This window comes from Prionailurus bengalensis, chromosome E3 (genome assembly GCF_016509475.1).
Source record: "Prionailurus bengalensis isolate Pbe53 chromosome E3, Fcat_Pben_1.1_paternal_pri, whole genome shotgun sequence".
Taxonomy (NCBI): domain Eukaryota; kingdom Metazoa; phylum Chordata; class Mammalia; order Carnivora; family Felidae; genus Prionailurus; species Prionailurus bengalensis.
Genome location: NC_057357.1, coordinates 22,103,010 through 22,120,712, shown reverse-complemented (window position 1 = coordinate 22,120,712; position 17,703 = coordinate 22,103,010). Strand labels below are relative to the sequence as shown.

Sequence of the window (17,703 nt, the reverse complement as noted above, 5' to 3'; positions counted from 1 at the left end):
CAAGGGGCAGAGAGAGGAGAGAAAATCACATGAGGGGCAGAGGGAGAAAGAGAGAGAAGTGGGGTTCCCCCGAAGCAGGGCACAAGCTTACCCAAGGTGGGACTTGAACTCACAAACCGTGAGATCATGACCTGAGCCAAAGTCAGATGCTTAACGACTGAGCCACCCAGGTGCCCCTCTTTTTTTTTTTTTTTTTTAAGTTTATTTATTTATTTTGAGAGAGAGAGAGCAGGAGCAGGGGTGGGGTAGAGAGAGAGAGAGAGAAAGAGAGAGAGAGAGAATCCCAAGCAGGCTCTGCACCATCAGTGCAGAGCCTGATGTGGGACTCAAAACCATGAACTGCAAGATCATGACCTGAGCTGAAACTGAGAGTTGGTCACTCAACTGACTGAGCCACCCAGGTGCCCACGAAGGGGAACTCTTAATACATCCTGCTAATGTCGGGAAAGATCCACTAAGCAAAACAGATGATATATTTCAAAAGGAGATTAAAATTGATAGTGGGCCTCATTTGCTCAACAAATACTCACTGGGTGTCCTCTGTGTACCAGGCACTTGGAAATCACGAGCAAACAAATCAGACAGGGCTCTCGCCTCTCCCGGAGCTCACCTTCTTCTAGTGGGGGGGGGGGTAGACAGACAATATATCTACTTAAGCAAATTGTGTGGAATATTTAAAGGTGATATATATCATTTTTTTTTTTTTTAAAGCAGGGTAGGGAAACAGGAGTTGAGTGTGGGAGTGCAGTTTAAAATAGGGTAGTGGTATGGGTTCCTGGGTGGCTGAGTTGGTTAAGCATCCAACTTTGGTTCAGGTCATGATGTCACGGTTCGTGGGTTCAAGCCTCACATTGGGCTCTCTACTGTCAGCACAGAGCCTGCTTCCAATCCTCTGTCCCCTCTCTCTGACCTTCCCCCACTCACACTCTCTCAAATAAATACACATTTAAAAAATTAAAAATAAATTAAAATTTTATTTATTTATTTAAAAAAATTTTTTTAATTTATTTTTGAGACAGAGACAGAGCATGAATGGGGGAGGGTCAGAGAGAGAGAGGGAGACACAGAATCTGAAACAGGCTCCAGGCTCTGAGCTGTCAGCACAGAGCCCGACACGGGGCCTGAACTCATGAACCGCGAGATCATGACCTGAGCCGAAGTAGGACGCTCAACCGACTGAGCCACCCAGGCGCCCCTAAAAATTTATTTCTTTAAAAAATTTTTTTTTTAACGTTTTTATTTATTTTTGGGACAGAGAGAGACAGAGCATGAACGGGGGAGGGGCAGAGAGAGAGGGAGACACAGAATCGGAAACAGGCTCCAGGCTCTGAGCCATCAGCCCAGAGCCCGACGCGGGGCTCGAACTCCCGGACCGCGAGATCGTGACCTGGCTGAAGTCGGACGCTTAACCGACTGCGCCACCCAGGCGCCCCTAAAAATTTATTTCTTAAATGTGTATTTATTTTTGAGAGAGAGAGAGAGAGACCGTGATTGGGGAAGGGGCAGAGAGAGAGGGAGACACAGAATCCAAAGCAGGCTTCAGGCGCCCCATAAAAATAAATGAAAAATTTTTTAAAAGGGCAGTGGTGGAACATGCAACTCTTAATCTCAGGGTTGAGTTCACGCCCCACACTGGGTGTAGAGATTAAAAATATATATTAAAAAATAAATAAAATAGGGTGGCAAGGGGAGGTAGGACCAAGAAGTGACCCTTGGAAGTACAGGCTTCGAAGGAGAGGAGCAGGGCTCCCAGCGATAGGTGGGGAACAGAGTGTGCAGCAGAGAGAACAACCAGTGCAAAGGAGAAACAAATAAGGTACAAGGCAGCACAGGATGCATAATAAGCCCTTGTGTTAACAGAGTGTGGATAGAATCAATGTTCTCATTTCTTATATTTGCACAAAGGAGCCCGGATGCATGTAGGTAAAAGAAAGAAGAGGGCTCATGGGCAGGGAGACAGGGCAGTCGCGCCAGGTTGGACGGAAGTTGTTTCCTGCTGTATACCTGTTCGTACTTTGTCAAGATTTAAGCCCCGTGAATCAAAATGCCTCTCCTGTTGAAGACCAGAGACCTGTGTGCCATCTTGGCAGCCGTATTGCAGAGTCAGGGATGATGGAAGTTTAACCGAAGTAACGATCATGGAGTAGGGCCGCGGAATGTATGCCGGTCAACACTGCAGGAAAAGGAGGCTGGGTCCCCCCACGGGCCGCGACTCCTCTGCGCCCGGGGCAGTGGTGGACGCAGCGCACGTGTACGGCCCCTCTAAGAAGGAGCCCGTCCTTGGCAAATCTTCTCCCCCTCAGCCCATCTCAGGTAGAGGAGACCTTGGGACACAGCGCAGATCTAGGTTAACAGTATGAGCTTTGGACTTCACAGGCCTGGCGGCACGTGGGTGGCTCAGTCGGTTGAGCATCCGGTTTCGGCTCGGGGTGTGAGTTTCAGCCTCGCGTCCGGCTCTGCACTGACAGCGAGGAGCCTGCTTGGATCCCCTGTCCCCCTCCCTCTCTGCCCCTCCCCCACCTCAAAGATAAACATGAAAAAAAGCAAACTTACCAGGCCTGGAATTAAGTTCGGGGGGGGGTAACCTTGGCATCCTAACATCTTGTTTCCTCATCTGTTAAGTGGGGTTACTAATGGTTACAGAAGAGGAAAGCATGAGGAATTTGGTCATAGTCCTTTTGTTGGAGAGACAGCTAATACACCATTAAAAACATTTATAAGTTTGCTATGGTTTATGTTACTATTTTTTTTTTTTTAAGTAGGCTCCACGCCCAATGTGGGGCTTAAACTCATAATGTTGAGATGGAGAATCGCAAAGGAGAGCCTTGTGTGGCTCAGTTGGTTAAGTGTCTGGATTCAGCTCAGGTCATGATCTCAGAAGCTTGTGGGTTCAAACCCCATGTCAGGCTCTGTGCGGATGGCTCAGAGCCTGGAGCCTGCTTTGGATTCTCTCTGCCCCTCCCCTACTCACGCTCTGTCTCTCTCCCTCAAATGAACGTTTTTAAAAAATTAAAAAAAAAAAAAAGAATCACATGTTCTACCCACTGAGCCAGCCACATGCCCCTGTTAACTGCTCTTCACACAGTATGAATTTGTGCAAATATTTCCTTGAGATTCCTCACGCCCTTCTTAGTTGGGATTCCAGCATGCACCCTTTGAAAGCCACCTCCAACCCACCTTGCATGGTTCAGGAGCCTGGGGACGTAGTCACAGGGGACTCTGTCTCCTTGCAAATGCCAGGCAGGGCAAGAGGGCCTAGAAACCCAAGCGCTCCTTGACGCTGTGACTCTGGTTTTGACCACACAGTATAGCTGCTGACCTAGATTCTGTAGAGTCTTCTGACTTGGTTCACTGTGCTGGTGCTGCCCTAGGGAACACACAGCCCTCTGTCTAGGCTACTTTTAGAACAGGACATGGGTAAAGCAGCATTCACAATTCACAAAGAATGTTCCAGATTTTCCTGGGTAGAGACTGAGAAGGTAAGTAACAGTAGACAATTATAATGGCATTTAAACATTTCCTGATGCTGATCCAGGCCCTGATCTAACCATTCGGTGAATTAATTCCTTTTCATACCAGTCCTATGAACTGTGGTTCCATGACTTGGGCCTGGGGGTGTGCTCTGTCTCTCTCCAAAAAATTTTTTTTAATTAAAAAAAAAATTGTTTTTAGCGTTTATTCATTGTTGAGAGACAGAGAGACAAAGCATGAGTGGGGGAGGGGCAGAGAGGGAAGGAGACAGGAGACACAGAATCGGAAGTGGGCTCCAGGCTCCGAGCTGGACACAGGGCTCGAACTCACAAACCATGAGATCATGACCTGCGCTGAAGTCGGACACTTAACCGACTGAGCTACCCAGGCGCCCGTCTCTCAAAAATTTTTTAATGTTTATTTATTTTTGAGAGAGGGAGAGGCAGAGCATGAGTAGGGGAGGGGCAGAGAGGGAGAGGGAGACACAGAATGCGAAGTAGGCTCCAGGCTCTGAGCTGTCAGCACAGACCCGACACGGGGCTTGAACCACGAACCATGAGATCATGACCTGAGCTGAAGTCGGATACTTAGAGACGTTCCATGGGAAGTTGTAACTGGCCCACCTTGGATTTGTACTTGTCCTTAACTGAAAATGGTAGCCAGAGAAATAGAGTAACTCTGTGGAGAAATCTAATTGGCCAGCGGCAATCCCAGGATAAAGGAGTGGGGAGGGAACAGAATGGGATTCCTGGCTTCCCAAACTGTACGATGGGTATTGGAGATAGGGAAGCAATGTTTCCTCTGAGGGAAGCCAGGCAAACCAAGATCCTAAGTCCTTGACACGTACTCAGGAGCTGTGCACACTTAGTTTGCCGTTACAGAGAGCCACCTCAGCTCCCAACAACCCCACTGTTTTCCAGGTGATTGTTCAGCGGTCTCTGGCTGCCAAGAACCTGTCCCATGCCAAAGGAGGCTCTCTGATGGCTGCCTACCTGAAGGTGCTTCCTCTCTTCATGATGGTATTCCCTGGAATGGTCAGTCGTGTCCTCTTCCCAGGTGAGAAGACAGTGGGGAGTAGAGGCCATCTGTCTTTGAGTTTCAGGCCCTGTGACATGTTCTAAATGTATGACTGCCATCCTAGAATGTGATTGGAGTCCCTGCAGAGTGATTTTGACTGAGGTATCTCCATCCGGACATTTGACTCTATACTGTTTCCCAACAGGGGTGCAACAGGAACGTCTAGTATATGTCCAATCGAGGGGTGACCCGTGTGTATTTTTTTGAAGCCACAAACTGAGCTAAGATCGTGTGGTTCCAGATGTCAGTTTCCTAAAGACTAATGTGAGAGTTCCTCTTAATGCTTTAGTGTTTCAGCTCCATTTGGTCATTTTGGCCCAGTGGCCAAATAACTTTGGGGGTATTTAACAAAAATCAGGGATATCATAGCCTCTAGAATATTTGCCTTAGAAAAGTTTTTTCAGTCTGGTAAAGTGATGACATTTGCACTGTGTGGATAAACAGGACTGGGGGGAGGGTGTAATCGGGAGTCACTGTGATGTCAGGAACAGCTGATCTGTATGGAGGAAAGTTCCTCTTTTTCCGTATCAGTGAGCTTTCTCTCATGCCCACCAAGGCTGTTAACTCAAAGGGGAGTGTAACCTAGAGTGCTTCCTCCTTTGTGCTTTATCCTAAACAGTGCCACCTGGTAAAGAAAGGGTAGGATGGCCCAGAAATTTTGTCAGAATAATTTAGGACAGTAAGCATTAGGAGGAAAGTGTGGGGAGCTGTCCGTGGTGCTAGACGCTGGGCTCATGTTCCTGCAGTCCAGATGGCATGGAGAACCTAGAGTCACTGGGCCAGTGTCCAGGGAAAGCGCACAAGGCTTGGAAAAACCCTCCTGAGACTAAGAGCTGGAGTGACTTGATGGAAAATACACAGCTCTCGGATAGGCTTAACATGTGCACAAGAATGCAGCTTTAAGCAACCTACGTTCATCATGCCGAGTCTTAACCGAGAGTGCAGTGGTTATGAATATGGACTCTGATTTGAACGGTGCAGCCAGAATCCTGGCTCTGCCACATACTAGCTGTGTGACCTTGGAAAGCCACTTGCCTCTGTTTCCTCACTCATAAAACGGGGATATTACTTCATGAGACGGAAAGCAGTTCTGGCACAAGTAAGCACTGTAGAAGTGTTTGCTCTTTTTTTTTTTTTTTTTTAATGTATTATCTCATTTACTCCTCAAAACAGCCTTAAGAGATAGGTACTGTTAGGGCTGTTTTCATTTACAGATGAGGAAATTGAAGCTCAGAGAAGTCAGTTCATGTGCTCATTTATTTACTCTTCTGTGTATCCACCAAAGATCCTGAGAGCCAATGATCTGCCAGGCCTTATTCTAGAAGATGCTGGGGATCCATTAGTGAATAAGACAAACAGTATCTCTGCTGTTGTAGGGCTCACATTCTAGTGGTGGAGGAGAAAAAGATAATAAATATCCATTGATTGTGCCGACAGCTGTGAGTGACAGGCACAGGGAGATGTTGCAGGGAATGCTGGGCAGTGGTTTCTTCTGACAAGCTTTCCAGGGATGTCCTCTGTGACAAGGAAGCCGTTGATCCACAAAGGGGCGCCTGGGTGGCTCAGTCGGTTAAGCGTCCAACTTTATCTCAGGTCGTGATCTCGAGGCTTGTGAGTTCAAGCCCCACGTTGGGCTCTGTACTGACAGCTCAGACCTGGAGCCTGCTTCGGATTCTGTGTCTCCCTCTCTCTCTGCCCCTCCCCTGCTCATACTCTGTCTCTCAAAACTAAACATTAAAAAAAAAAAAAAGTTGATCCATATGGATGTTTTCAAAATACATTTCAGAGTGGAGCCAATAAGATTTTTTTGAAGTTTATTCATTTATTTTGAGAGAGAGAGAAAGAGAGAGAGAGAGAGAGAGAGAGAGAGAGAGAGAGAGAGAATCCCAAGCAGGTCCTGTGCTGTCAGCACAGAGCCTGATGCGAGGCTCAAACTCACCAACTGTGAGATTGTAACCAGAGCTGAAATCAAGAGTCCAGCATTTAACGACTGAGCCACCCAGGCGCCCCGAGCTAATAAGATTAATGATGGGTTGGATGTGGGGGTTATGGAAGAGCAATCTATACCCCTCCTAGGCTACGTGACTTGCCAGAAGTTACCTGGCTAGTGCTGGGTGAGCTGGGATTTGAACCTAGGTGCATCGGCCTTTAAAGCCCGACTCTTAATCATGTATCAAGTTTGTTTATTTTGAGAGAGAGAGCGCGCATGGCAGGGAAGGGGCAGAGAGATAGGGAAAGAGAGGATCTCAAGCAGACACCGCATTGTCAGCACAGAGCCCAACGCGGGGCTCGAACTAATGAATCATGAGGTTTTGACCTGAGCAGAAACCAAGAATTGGACGCTCAACTGACCGAGCCAGCCAGGTGCCCCTCATGTTACTGTATCTTGCAGCAAATTACACTTTAAGCTTTGGATCGGTGTCTGGAAGACCAATCCCAAGACCCTGACCATCACTGTTAACAGCCAGCCAATCAGCAATCACGATGCCATGTTCTTTGCCCCTAAGGACTTTGTAATGTAATGGATGAGTCTGGTACTCAGGAAAAAGCAAGCTAAAATATAAATCAAAACACTCTAGCATGTGGTACCAGCAGTAAGTGTGAAGAGAGAGTGAAGTAGGGTGGAGAGGGTGAGGTGGTCATAATGTGTTTGAAGGCCTGGACAAGTGCTTCTCCAAGTGTGGTCCCCAGTCTAGCAGCATCAGTGTCGCCTTGGAACTTGTTAGAAATGCAGGCTTTCAGGGGCGCCTGGGTGGCTCAGTCGGTTGAGCACCTGACTCTTGATTTCGGCTCAGGTCATGATCCCAGAGTTGTGGGATCGAGCCCCCTCCACACTCAAGTGTGAAGCCTGTTTAATTCTCTCTCTCTCTCTCTCCCTCTCTGTCTCAGTCTGCCTCTCTCCCCAACCTGTGCTCTCTCTCTTTAAAAACAATGCAAATTTTCAGGCCCCATCCAAGACCTACTGAATCAGAATCTCTTGGAGTTGAAGCCCGGCAATCTGTTTTTAACAAGCCCTCCAGAAGACTGAGAAACCCTGGCCACTCTACTTACCTGTTCCTGTGTCTTCCCCCATGTCTGCTCTGCCAGGTGCCCCCTGAATCCTCAATTGGGTCCAGAAACCACCTAAAAGGATGCTGCAGTCCTGAGCTATCATGAGTCTGGACAGCACTCTCTTCCGCTTATCCAAGTGAGAAATGGTGCAGACTTTGAAATGAACCCTAGTGGAAACTGAGAAGCAAAACCACCCTCAAAACCAATAAAACATGAGTCTAGAAATGTACCCATTTACAAAGCCAGTGGTCCCACCTGAGCCCTGGAAATGGGAATGAGACCCACCCATGAGACTTCTAGCTGTATGATTTGGGGAAGCCTTTTCACCTCTCTGGGCCTCAATTTACTTGTCTTTAAAATAGGGGTAATAACCACATCTTCCCCATGGAGTTGTGAAGAATATAAAGAAGGTATATGTACTGTCTTTATCTGTAGCACCTGAGCCATAGTGAACCTCCGGTGAATGTTGGCATTCAGAAACAGGTTTTGTGTTATTCGGATCTGACATTGCCAGAAGCATCCTTCCTGTCAGACATCAGAGGTTCTGACAGAAGAACCTGCCCCAGATCTGAATGGTTGATTAATTAACCTAAGGCATGTGGGTGGTTGTTACTGCATGTGGGTTAATGATCTGCCAGGCCGTTGGTTCCCCATGTAACTTAGCTGAGCCAACTAATATCCTTATGGATTCTTTAAGCTGAACAGACAAGGACAATGGCCTTGTAAACTGTGTCTGTCACATTTCATGGTTGAAGGTTGCATGTCGAGAAGGATAAACAACCTGAAGTTAACAACCAAAGGTTAAACTGTGTAGTTAATTAAATATCTCCGGGAGAGTCTTTCTCCTTCTAGATGTACCTTGAAGACAGGGGCTTTTGGACAAAAAGGAGCAAAGCCCATAGGATTTGAAGGTGAACAAGACCTTTGCCCGACTGGGAGGCTCCTTACGATGTTCTGGGCATGGGAATGACAGTACTTCCTTATCTTTTAAGACTTCTCAGAGGAGTCATAAAAAGCCAAGAACTTTGAACTCGCAAAATAATTTTTCTTAAGATGTTTTCAGCTCAAGACTTCTCATCAAATATCCCTTTTGGTCTACAGTTTTAATTTTATGTAAGGATTGAACCAGAGTTTTGGGGGCATCTACTTCTGTTCTGCAGCAATTGTATGATCGGTTGTGGCCACAACACCCATTGGTGGATGTTAGTGGAGCAAAGGGTCCCGTCCTTGAGAAGACAAATGACAGCGTGTGGAGAAATTTTATAGAGACCAGTATGACTTTGGACTTCCCAGTGGATGAAAGGGCCAAGAGTATTTCCATTTCTGAGGTCTGATGTTACAAAAAGGAAGATACAACAATATTGCATCTAAAAAAATTTTTTTTTTCATTTTTGAGAGAGACAGAGACAGAGTGTGAGCAGGGGAGGGGCAGAGAGAGAGGGAGGCACAGAATCTGAAACAGAGCTGTCAGCACAGAGCCCAACACGGGGCTTGAACCCACGAACCTCGAGATCATGACCTCAGCCGAGGTTGGAAGCTTAACCAGTTGAGCCACCCGGGTGCCCCATTTTGCATTTTAAAATCGTGGTCTCCTTTGACATGTATTAAATTAGCAGTTTTAATGCAGGTAAAAATATAGAATATATAAGCTCATCTGGTATACTGTCCAACATCTGCTTTTGAGGCCTCACCTAAATGATTATCATGACACTGGAACTGCATTGGAATGGGCGGGGGGGTGGGGGGGAAGTCGGCACAGGCAGTGGAGAGCTCCATGTTCACTTGTAAACTGAGGTTCGAGATGGGCTGAAAAGCAGTGTCACCCCTCAAAATGAGGGAAAAGGACTGAAGCCTTTGGATTGAGAATAGGGGGCCAGAGGTGATTCATGGGAGCTAGTTTTCAGTCCATCTGGCAGAGGAGACTTGAGAGATCACAAGTGGCCCAGCCAGGGTGACAGGTGTTGGGTAGACGTTGGCACGGTGGTGAGGAGCATTGGTCGGCTCAGATATCAGGAGCTGAGGAAGGCAGAAGGTGAAAAGGTGACAGGAAAGATGTCATTCAGATGCAGGTGCCAAACCATTGAGACCATACAGAGTTCTGAAGGCCCCAGTGGTCACGATTGAGCCTCAGATGAGGTGACTGGCTCATTAAAGATGGAAAACATACACTCTCTTGGTCTTCCTCCTCTGAAAAATTGGATTGGGAGTCAGGAGACCTGGGTTTCAGCTCTGCCTCTGACATGACGTAGGTGTTTATAATCAGGTCCCTCGCCCTGGTTCCTTATCTGTGAAATGGTTAAAGTAATCTCTGCCTTCCTCATATGGTTATGAAAAAGTAAACAGCAGTTCTGTGATAGCTAGCCCCGGCCCCATAAAAATTTATTGAGCACCTACTCAATGCCACACATTCTGTCCTCTGAGCCGGAGACCTAGGCTCGTCTTCTGGGATTGTGTTCATCCTTAGGCTAGGAAGACATAAAGAACTACAGATGCCAGGGGGCACCTGGGTGGCTCAGTCGGTTGAGCGTCTTGACTTCGGCTCAGGTCATGATCTCACGGTTCGTGAGTTCGAGCCCCGCCTCGGGCTCTGTGCTGACAGCTCAGGGCCTGGAGCCTGCTTCAGATTCTGTGTCCTCCTCTCTCTCTCCGCCCCACCCCTGCTTGTGCTCTGTCTCTCTCTGTCTTTCAAAAATGAATAAACATTAAAAAATTTAAAAATAAAAAAGAAAGAACTACAGATGCCAGGAAGCCATGATGGATTTACACTAGGAAACTAGAATGCTGTCCAGGAGGGAAAAGACCTGATGCAGAATTACAGGGAGAGGAGAAGAGACATTCAGCCAGCGTGGTCGGGTGGTTATGAGCCTACAGTGAGAAACGCTATTGAGGAGATGGGTAAAGAGGGATTTAGAAAATAACTCGCCACGTGCCAGTCAATGGCATTCGCCTTTGCACCTCCGACAAACGGCAGGCAAGATGTGAAATGCTTGCGGCCCCTTTTGGGGGATCCGGGGATGCAGCCTGATGTAGGACACTGTGGAGGGAGTGGCCGCTAGGTGTATGTCAGCTTTATTTGGGTCACGGTAATAAACAGCTGCAATGTATCCAGCCCTTCCTGGGTATCAGACTGTGTTAAGCGCATGACGTATGTCATCTCGGCCGACCCCCGCTACGATCGTTATGTGACCGTCCCAGTTTTGCAGCGATGGCAAGGCTAAACAAGAAGGTCGTGGTGTACAGAGTCCAGGCTCCTTTATTTCATTGAGCTTTGCTGGTATATACAATAACCCTGGCTCCTGGTGCCGGCCTGCGTCAGGCGGGCTGTGTTTTGGCAAGGCCTGGGCTCAGAGGCTCTGCTCACTCCGGGCCTCGTTTCTTCCACAGATCAAGTGGCTTGTGCGGACCCAGACACCTGCCTGAAGGTCTGCAGCAATCCCTCTGGCTGCTCAGACATCGCGTACCCCAAACTTGTGCTGGAGCTCCTGCCCACAGGTAATGTCCCCTCTCCCCTAAGTGCAGTCCCCTGGAGCCTCCAGAAAGGAGGGCCTCAGCTGAGCCCTGACCTGAAGGAGGGACAAGAAGGGAGGGACTGAGCCACAGAGCCCCCGGATAAAACCCAGGCCCTGGCTCTGCAGGGGTCTCCGCCTGACTTCCCACAACCAACCCCAGTCGCTCCTCATGGTCCCCTGAGTTCTGCCTCCTCCTAGGGGCACCGACTGGGATCAGCTGGTGCTACAGGCCTGGGGTCCTGGGGTCATGAGTGGAGGTAACAGCCGGTAGCAGGAGAAACCTGAGGCCCATAGACCTCCCTTTTGCCCCCAGGGCTCCGTGGGCTCATGATGGCCGTGATGGTGGCGGCGCTCATGTCCTCCCTCACCTCCATCTTTAACAGTGCCAGCACCATCTTCACCATGGACCTCTGGAATTGCATCCGGCCCCGGGCGTCGGAGAGGGAGCTCATGATTGTCGGCAGGTAAGGCCGTAAGGAGCAGGGCCGGGGGAGGGGAGTGAAAAGTCCCACACACCCAGGGAGGAGAAGGCTGAGCCCACCCAGAGGCCACGCCCCACCAGCCACTCATCCTGGAGGCTCAGCCTCCTCTGATGGCAAAGGGGAGGTTCCTTAGGACTCTGTGCAGAGAAGTCACTCATCCAAGAGACGTTCCCTGAGCACCTACTATGTGCCAGGTGGCCGGGCGCACAGCAGTGCAAAGCAAAGATTTAGTTCTTGCTTTCACAAAACTAAAGAGAAGAGAATTACAGAGAAAGGATAATTAAAAAGCAAATTACAGAGTGCCTGAGTGGCTCAGATGGTTAAGCGTCCAACTCTTGATTTCGGCTCAGGTCACAATCTCATGGTTCGTGGGATCGAGCCCCCACATTGGTCTCTGTGCTGATGGCATGGAGCCTGCTTGGGATTCTCTCTCTCCCTCTTGTCTCTGCCCCTCCCCTGCTCGTGTGTTCTCTCTCAAAATAAATGAATAAACTTTTTTTTAATTAAAAAAAATAAAAGGAAATTACAACCCCAATGAGTGCTATGATCAGGAGCCAGGAGATGTAAAAATTCAGAGGAGGAGTCTGCAGCCTGGACTGGGTGGGACCCCAAAGCCTGGTAAAGGGGGGATGGGGTTCTGGGGACTCAGGAAGGCTTTCCTTTAAAAAAAAATTTTTTTTTTTTTTTAAATTTTTTTTTTTTTTCAACGTTTATTTATTTTTGGGACAGAGAGAGACAGAGCATGAACGGGGGAGGGGCAGAGAGAGAGGGAGACACAGAATCGGAAACTGGCTCCAGGCTCCGAGCCATCAGCCCAGAGCCCGACGCGGGGCTCGAACTCACGGACCGCGAGATCGTGACCTGGCTGAAGTCGGACGCCCAACCGACTGCGCCACCCAGGCGCCCCTAAAAAAAATTTTTTTAATGTTTATTTTTGAGAGAGGAGAGGCAGAGAGAGACAGAACGTGAGCGGGGGAGGAGCAGAGAGAGGGAGACACAGAATCTGAAGCAGGCTCTGTGCTGTCAGCATGGAGCCCGACGTGGGGCTCCGGCTCACAAACTGTGAGATCATGATCTGAGCCGAAGTCAGACACTCTACCCACTGAGCTACCCAGGCACCCCCTCAGGGAAGGCTTTTCTATCAAGGCTTTTTGCAAGGTGCTGAAGTCTAGTGGGGGGGGACCGGAAGTGACCAAAACGAATGGTATGCAAATTTTATGTAAAATACATGCTAATAAGGCATCTTGGAGCCCGGAGGGCTGTCCCAGTCTTGGGTTAGTGAAAGCATTCTTAGGTCAGACACAGCATAACCCAGAAAAGAAAAAATAATCATAATACATTAGACTTCATCAAAAGCTAAAAGTTTTTCACTTCAAAGGACACCATCAAGGCAATGAGAAGAGACGCCACAGATGAGGAGAAAATATTTGCAAGCCATGTAGCTGACAAAGGATCTGCGATCTAGATCAATCTATAAAATGAGACTGTACCCCTAGAAAGCTACACACCCCCTAGAATGGCTGTAATCAAAAAGGCAAGGAGGCTCAGTTGGTCGAGCGTCCGACTTCAGCTCAGGTCGTGAGGTGTGGGTTTGAGGCCCACATCGGGCTCTCTGCTGTCAGTGCAAAGCCCGCTTCAGATCCTCTGTCTCCCTCTGTGCCCCTCTTCCACTTGCGCACGTGCGCACACGCGCTGTCTCAAAAATAAATAAACGTTAAAAAAAGAGAGACACGGAGGTAGAGAAATAGCAACTTTCATAGCACTACAGGTAGGAATGTAAAACGGTCCAACTGTTTAAAACAGTTTGGCGGGGTTTTTTTTTTTAATGTTAGTTTATTTTATTTATTTTTTATTTTTTATTATTTTTTTTTTTTTCTGAAATTTATTGACAAATTGGTTTCCATACAACACCCAGTGCTCATCCCAAAAGGTGCCCTCCCCAATACCCATCACCCACCCTCTCCTCCCTCCCACCCCCCATCAACCCTCAGTTTGTTCTCAGTTTTTAACAGTCTCTTATGCTTTGGCTCTCTCCCATTCTAACCTCTTTTTTTTTTTTTTTTCCTTCCCCTCCCCCATGGGTTCCTGTGAAGATTCTCAGGATCCACATAAGAGTGAAACCATATGGTATCTGTCTTTCTCTGTATGGCTTATTTCACTTAGCATCACACTCTCCAGTTCCATCCACGTTGCTACAAAAGGCCATATTTCATTTTTTCTCATTGCCATGTAATATTCCATTGTGTATATAAACCACAATTTCTTTATCCATTCATCAGTTGATGGACATTTAGGCTCTTTCCATAATTTGGCTATTGTTGAGAGTGCTGCTATGAACATTGGGGTACAAGTGGCCCTATGCATCAGTGCTCCTGTATCCCTTGGATAAATTCCTAGCAGTGCTATTGCTGGGTCATAGGGTAGGTCTATTTTTAATTTTCTGAGGAACCTCCACACTGCTTTCCAGAGCGGCTGCACCAATTTGCATTCCCACCAACAGTGCAAGAGGGTTCCCGTTTCTCCACATCCTCTCCAGCATCTATAGTCTCCTGATTTGTTCATTTTGGCCACTCTGACTGGCGTGAGGTGATATCTGAGTGTGGTTTTGATTTGTATTTCCCTGATAAGGAGCGACGCTGAACATCTTTTCATGTGCCTGTTGGCCATCCGGATGTCTTCTTTAGAGAAGTGTCTATTCATGTTTTCGGCCCATTTCTTCACTGGGTTATTTGTTTTTCGGGTGTGGAGTTTGGTGAGCTCTTTATAGATTTTGGATACTAGCCCTTTGTCCGATATGTCATTTGCAAATATCTTTTCCCATTCCGTTGGTTGCCTTTTAGTTTTGTTGGTTGTTTCCTTTGCTGTGCAGAAGCTTTTTATCTTCATAAGGAATGTTAGTTTATTTTTGAGGGAGACAGTGTGAGCAGGGGAGGCACAGAGAGAGAGAGAGAGGGGAACGGAGGCTCTGAAGTGGGCTCAGTGCTGGCAGCAGAAAACCCGAGGTGGGGCTCGAACTCACGAGCTGTGAGATCATGACCTGAGCCGAAGTGGGACGTTCGACCAACTGAGCCACCCGGGCGCCCCAGCAGTGGATGCTCTGAATCTTGATTGTGTTACCCGAAGTTCTGGGATTGTACACTTGCGATGGGTGAATCTTATGGTGTGAAAATTCTACCCCAATAGAGCTGTTAACAAGAGACAGCAGTAAGCATCCCGGGAGGCATACTAACCAGGGTCTCTCTCGGCCTGCTGTCAGGGTGTTTGTGTTGTTGTTGGTGCTGATCTCCATCCTCTGGATCCCCGTGGTTCAGGCCAGCCAGGGGGGCCAGCTCTTCATTTACATCCAGTCCATCAGCTCCTACCTGCAGCCGCCAGTGGCTGTGGTCTTCATCATGGGATGTTTCTGGAAGCGGACCAATGAAAAGGTAGCTCTGGACGAGTCTCCACCACGCAAGAAGCTAGCGCCGCCCCGTGAGGGGATGGGTGGCGTTTCCGGGGATGCGTTTCTGTGGAGGGAGGCATGGGGAGGGTGCCACCTGGCCTTTGCAAAGCAGCGATGGGGGTTCTGTGTTGATGCATTCCGTCATTAAACGGGGGAGCCGAGTTAACAAGGAGTGAATTATGCATAAATGATTAGTCACGTGTGAAAGATAAACAGCTGAGTAACTTGCAGTCCTTTCAAATCACTGACGTGTGCATTGACCGTCCCTAGAGAGCCAAGTTCTTGAGGACGGCTTGTCAAGGTCGAGGTCGAGGTCCGCAGAGGCCCAGGCCGGCCGCCCCTTAACCTTGGACGTCTCTAAGATGGCCTTGCTCTGATTTACAGGGTGCTTTCTCAGGTCTGATCTTGGGCCTTCTCCTAGGCTTGATTCGGCTGGCCTTGGACTTCGTTTACACGCAGCCTCGGTGTGACCAGCCAGATGACCGCCCGGCCGTGGTGAAGCACGTCCACTACCTCTACTTCTCCATGATTCTGTCCGCGGTTACTCTGATCACGGTGTCCGTTGTGAGCTGGTTCACGGAGCCACCCTCCAAGGAAATGGTACATTTGGGTTTGGTACTGTGTCACCACGGAGACCCTGTGCCGTGAGCAGACAGACCCACGCTGGCCTTAACAAAGAGGGTTCGATTGTTCAAAAAGCTGGGACATCCAGGGTTAGGCTTGAGGGACGGCCTGATTCAGGGCTGAGGTCATCAGAATGCATCCTTATTTCTGCCTCTATTTTCAGGCACCACAGGGGCCTGCCAGCTTCTAAGGCTTTTATCTTCTCTTATATTCATTAAGCAATAGCAGAAACATATTCGTCCCAGCATTTCTGGCAAAGCTCCCGATTCCCATCGATGGAGTCGGCTCGACACATGTATCTGCGAACCAATTCAGTCCCTGTAGCTAGAGAAATATACGTGCTGAGTGGCTCACGGGCGGGTCCCCCCAGATTCCCGGGCTGGGGTTAATAAGCTCTGGGGGCTGGAATGAGGGAGGGGTGGGGGGAGGTCCCAACAGAACTGAGGCTGCTGAAGTTACCTGGGGGAATCGTGGGGGGGATGCCCGCTGCTTCTGAAGAGTGCAGGGAGTGGAGCTCGTGGTAGGTGCAGTGACAGGGCCAGGCCGGGGACATTCTCAGACATGAAGCTGAACGCGGGGTCGAACAGGGGACCCCAATCTTCTAATCCATCGCTGCTCCTTAGGTAAGCCGCCTGACCTGGTTTACTCGTCATGACCCCATGGTCCAGAAGGAGCAGCCACTCCCCCCAGCAACTCCCCTGCCTCTTCCCGTCTCTCAGAATGGGACCCCCGAGACCAGCATCACCACCATCCAGTTGGAGATGATTCAAGAAAACATATCCAAACCCCACAGCTGTGAGTGGTCTCTCCTCAGTTACAGTCGAAGCCCGGGAAGAATTCTCTGTTTCAGGGGGGACTTTTCCTACCAAATCATAAGCCAGAGAAGGGGCAGAAGTGAAATTTTAGCATCGCCCGACTCCCAATGTCCAGCCTTGCAAGTGGGTTCTTCAGTAACTTTCTTTCTTTCCTTTATTTAGTTAATGTTTACAAAGAAATGTTTTTTAATGTTTATTTTTGAAGGAGAGAGAGAGAGACAGAGTGTGAGTGGGGGAGGGGCAGAGAGAGAGACAGACACACACACAGAACCTGAAGCAGGCTCTAGGCTCTGAGCTGTCAGCACAGAGCTCGATGCAAAGCTTGAACCCGTGAACCGTGAGATCATGACCTGAGCTGCTCAACCGAGCCACCCAGGCGCCCCTATTTAATGTGTATTTTTGAGAGAGAGAGACAGAGCACAAGCTGGGGAGGGGCAGAGAAAGAGGGAGACACAGAATCTGAAGCAGGCTCTGAGCTGTCAGCACAGAGCCCAATGCTAAAGCTCAAATCCACAAACTGTGAGATCATAACCTGAGCTGAAGTTGGATGCTTAGCCGACTGAGCCACCCAGGTGCCCGTAAGTTTATTTATTTTGAGAAAGAGAGAGAGAATGAATGGGGGGAGGCTCAGAGAGAGAGAGAGAAGGAATCCCAGGCAGCCTCTGCACCATCGGCATGGAGCCTGATGCAGGGCTTGAACTCACACACCACGAGATTGTGTCCTGAGCTGAAATCAAGTCAAACACTTAACCCAACGAGCTCCCCAGGCGCCCCTCAGTAGCTTTCATCAGATACCTCGCTGGGAAGCAATAGCAGCAAACACTTGCTGAGCGCCTGCTAGAACATGGCTCACCTAATCCTCTCGAAATCCCACAAGGTAGGCTGGAATACTACTGGCATTCTCTAAATTACACTCGTTCCAAACTGGCAGCTTGCAGACACACTGTGGTTTAGCCCACCTACCATTTTAATGAAATGTGACTTAACATTTAAAAATCGGGAGATTGCATGTAAAATTCCAGATATCTGTCTTCTCCTGGAAAATGGGGAGATTGTGACAACACTGGGCCCACGTGTCTGCACGACTGACATCTGGAGCTTGTAAAGTGGGCTCCTTAAGACCTGGGATGTGCCCTTCAATTAGCCAAAGTCCCCATCAGCCCCTATTGCCTCCATGACCCTGAGGCTGTGGGCTGTTGTTCATCATCACGCGTGGCCCTGTATATATATAT

At 48.7% G+C, this 17,703-nt stretch overlaps 1 protein-coding gene across 1 annotated transcript in view; it reads left to right on the top strand.

Moving 5' to 3' along the window:
• SLC5A11 (solute carrier family 5 member 11) overlaps positions 1 to 17,703 on the top strand; it is a 49,163-nt gene that overhangs the window by 30,928 nt on the left and 532 nt on the right. Inside the window, exons 10-15 of the mRNA XM_043560265.1 lie at positions 4,392 to 4,527; positions 10,984 to 11,091; positions 11,422 to 11,572; positions 14,847 to 15,015; positions 15,417 to 15,632; positions 16,280 to 16,451. Of these exons, the coding sequence (XP_043416200.1) occupies positions 4,392 to 4,527; positions 10,984 to 11,091; positions 11,422 to 11,572; positions 14,847 to 15,015; positions 15,417 to 15,632; positions 16,280 to 16,451 (952 nt within the window). The remainder of the gene's footprint in view (positions 1 to 4,391; positions 4,528 to 10,983; positions 11,092 to 11,421; positions 11,573 to 14,846; positions 15,016 to 15,416; positions 15,633 to 16,279; positions 16,452 to 17,703) is intronic.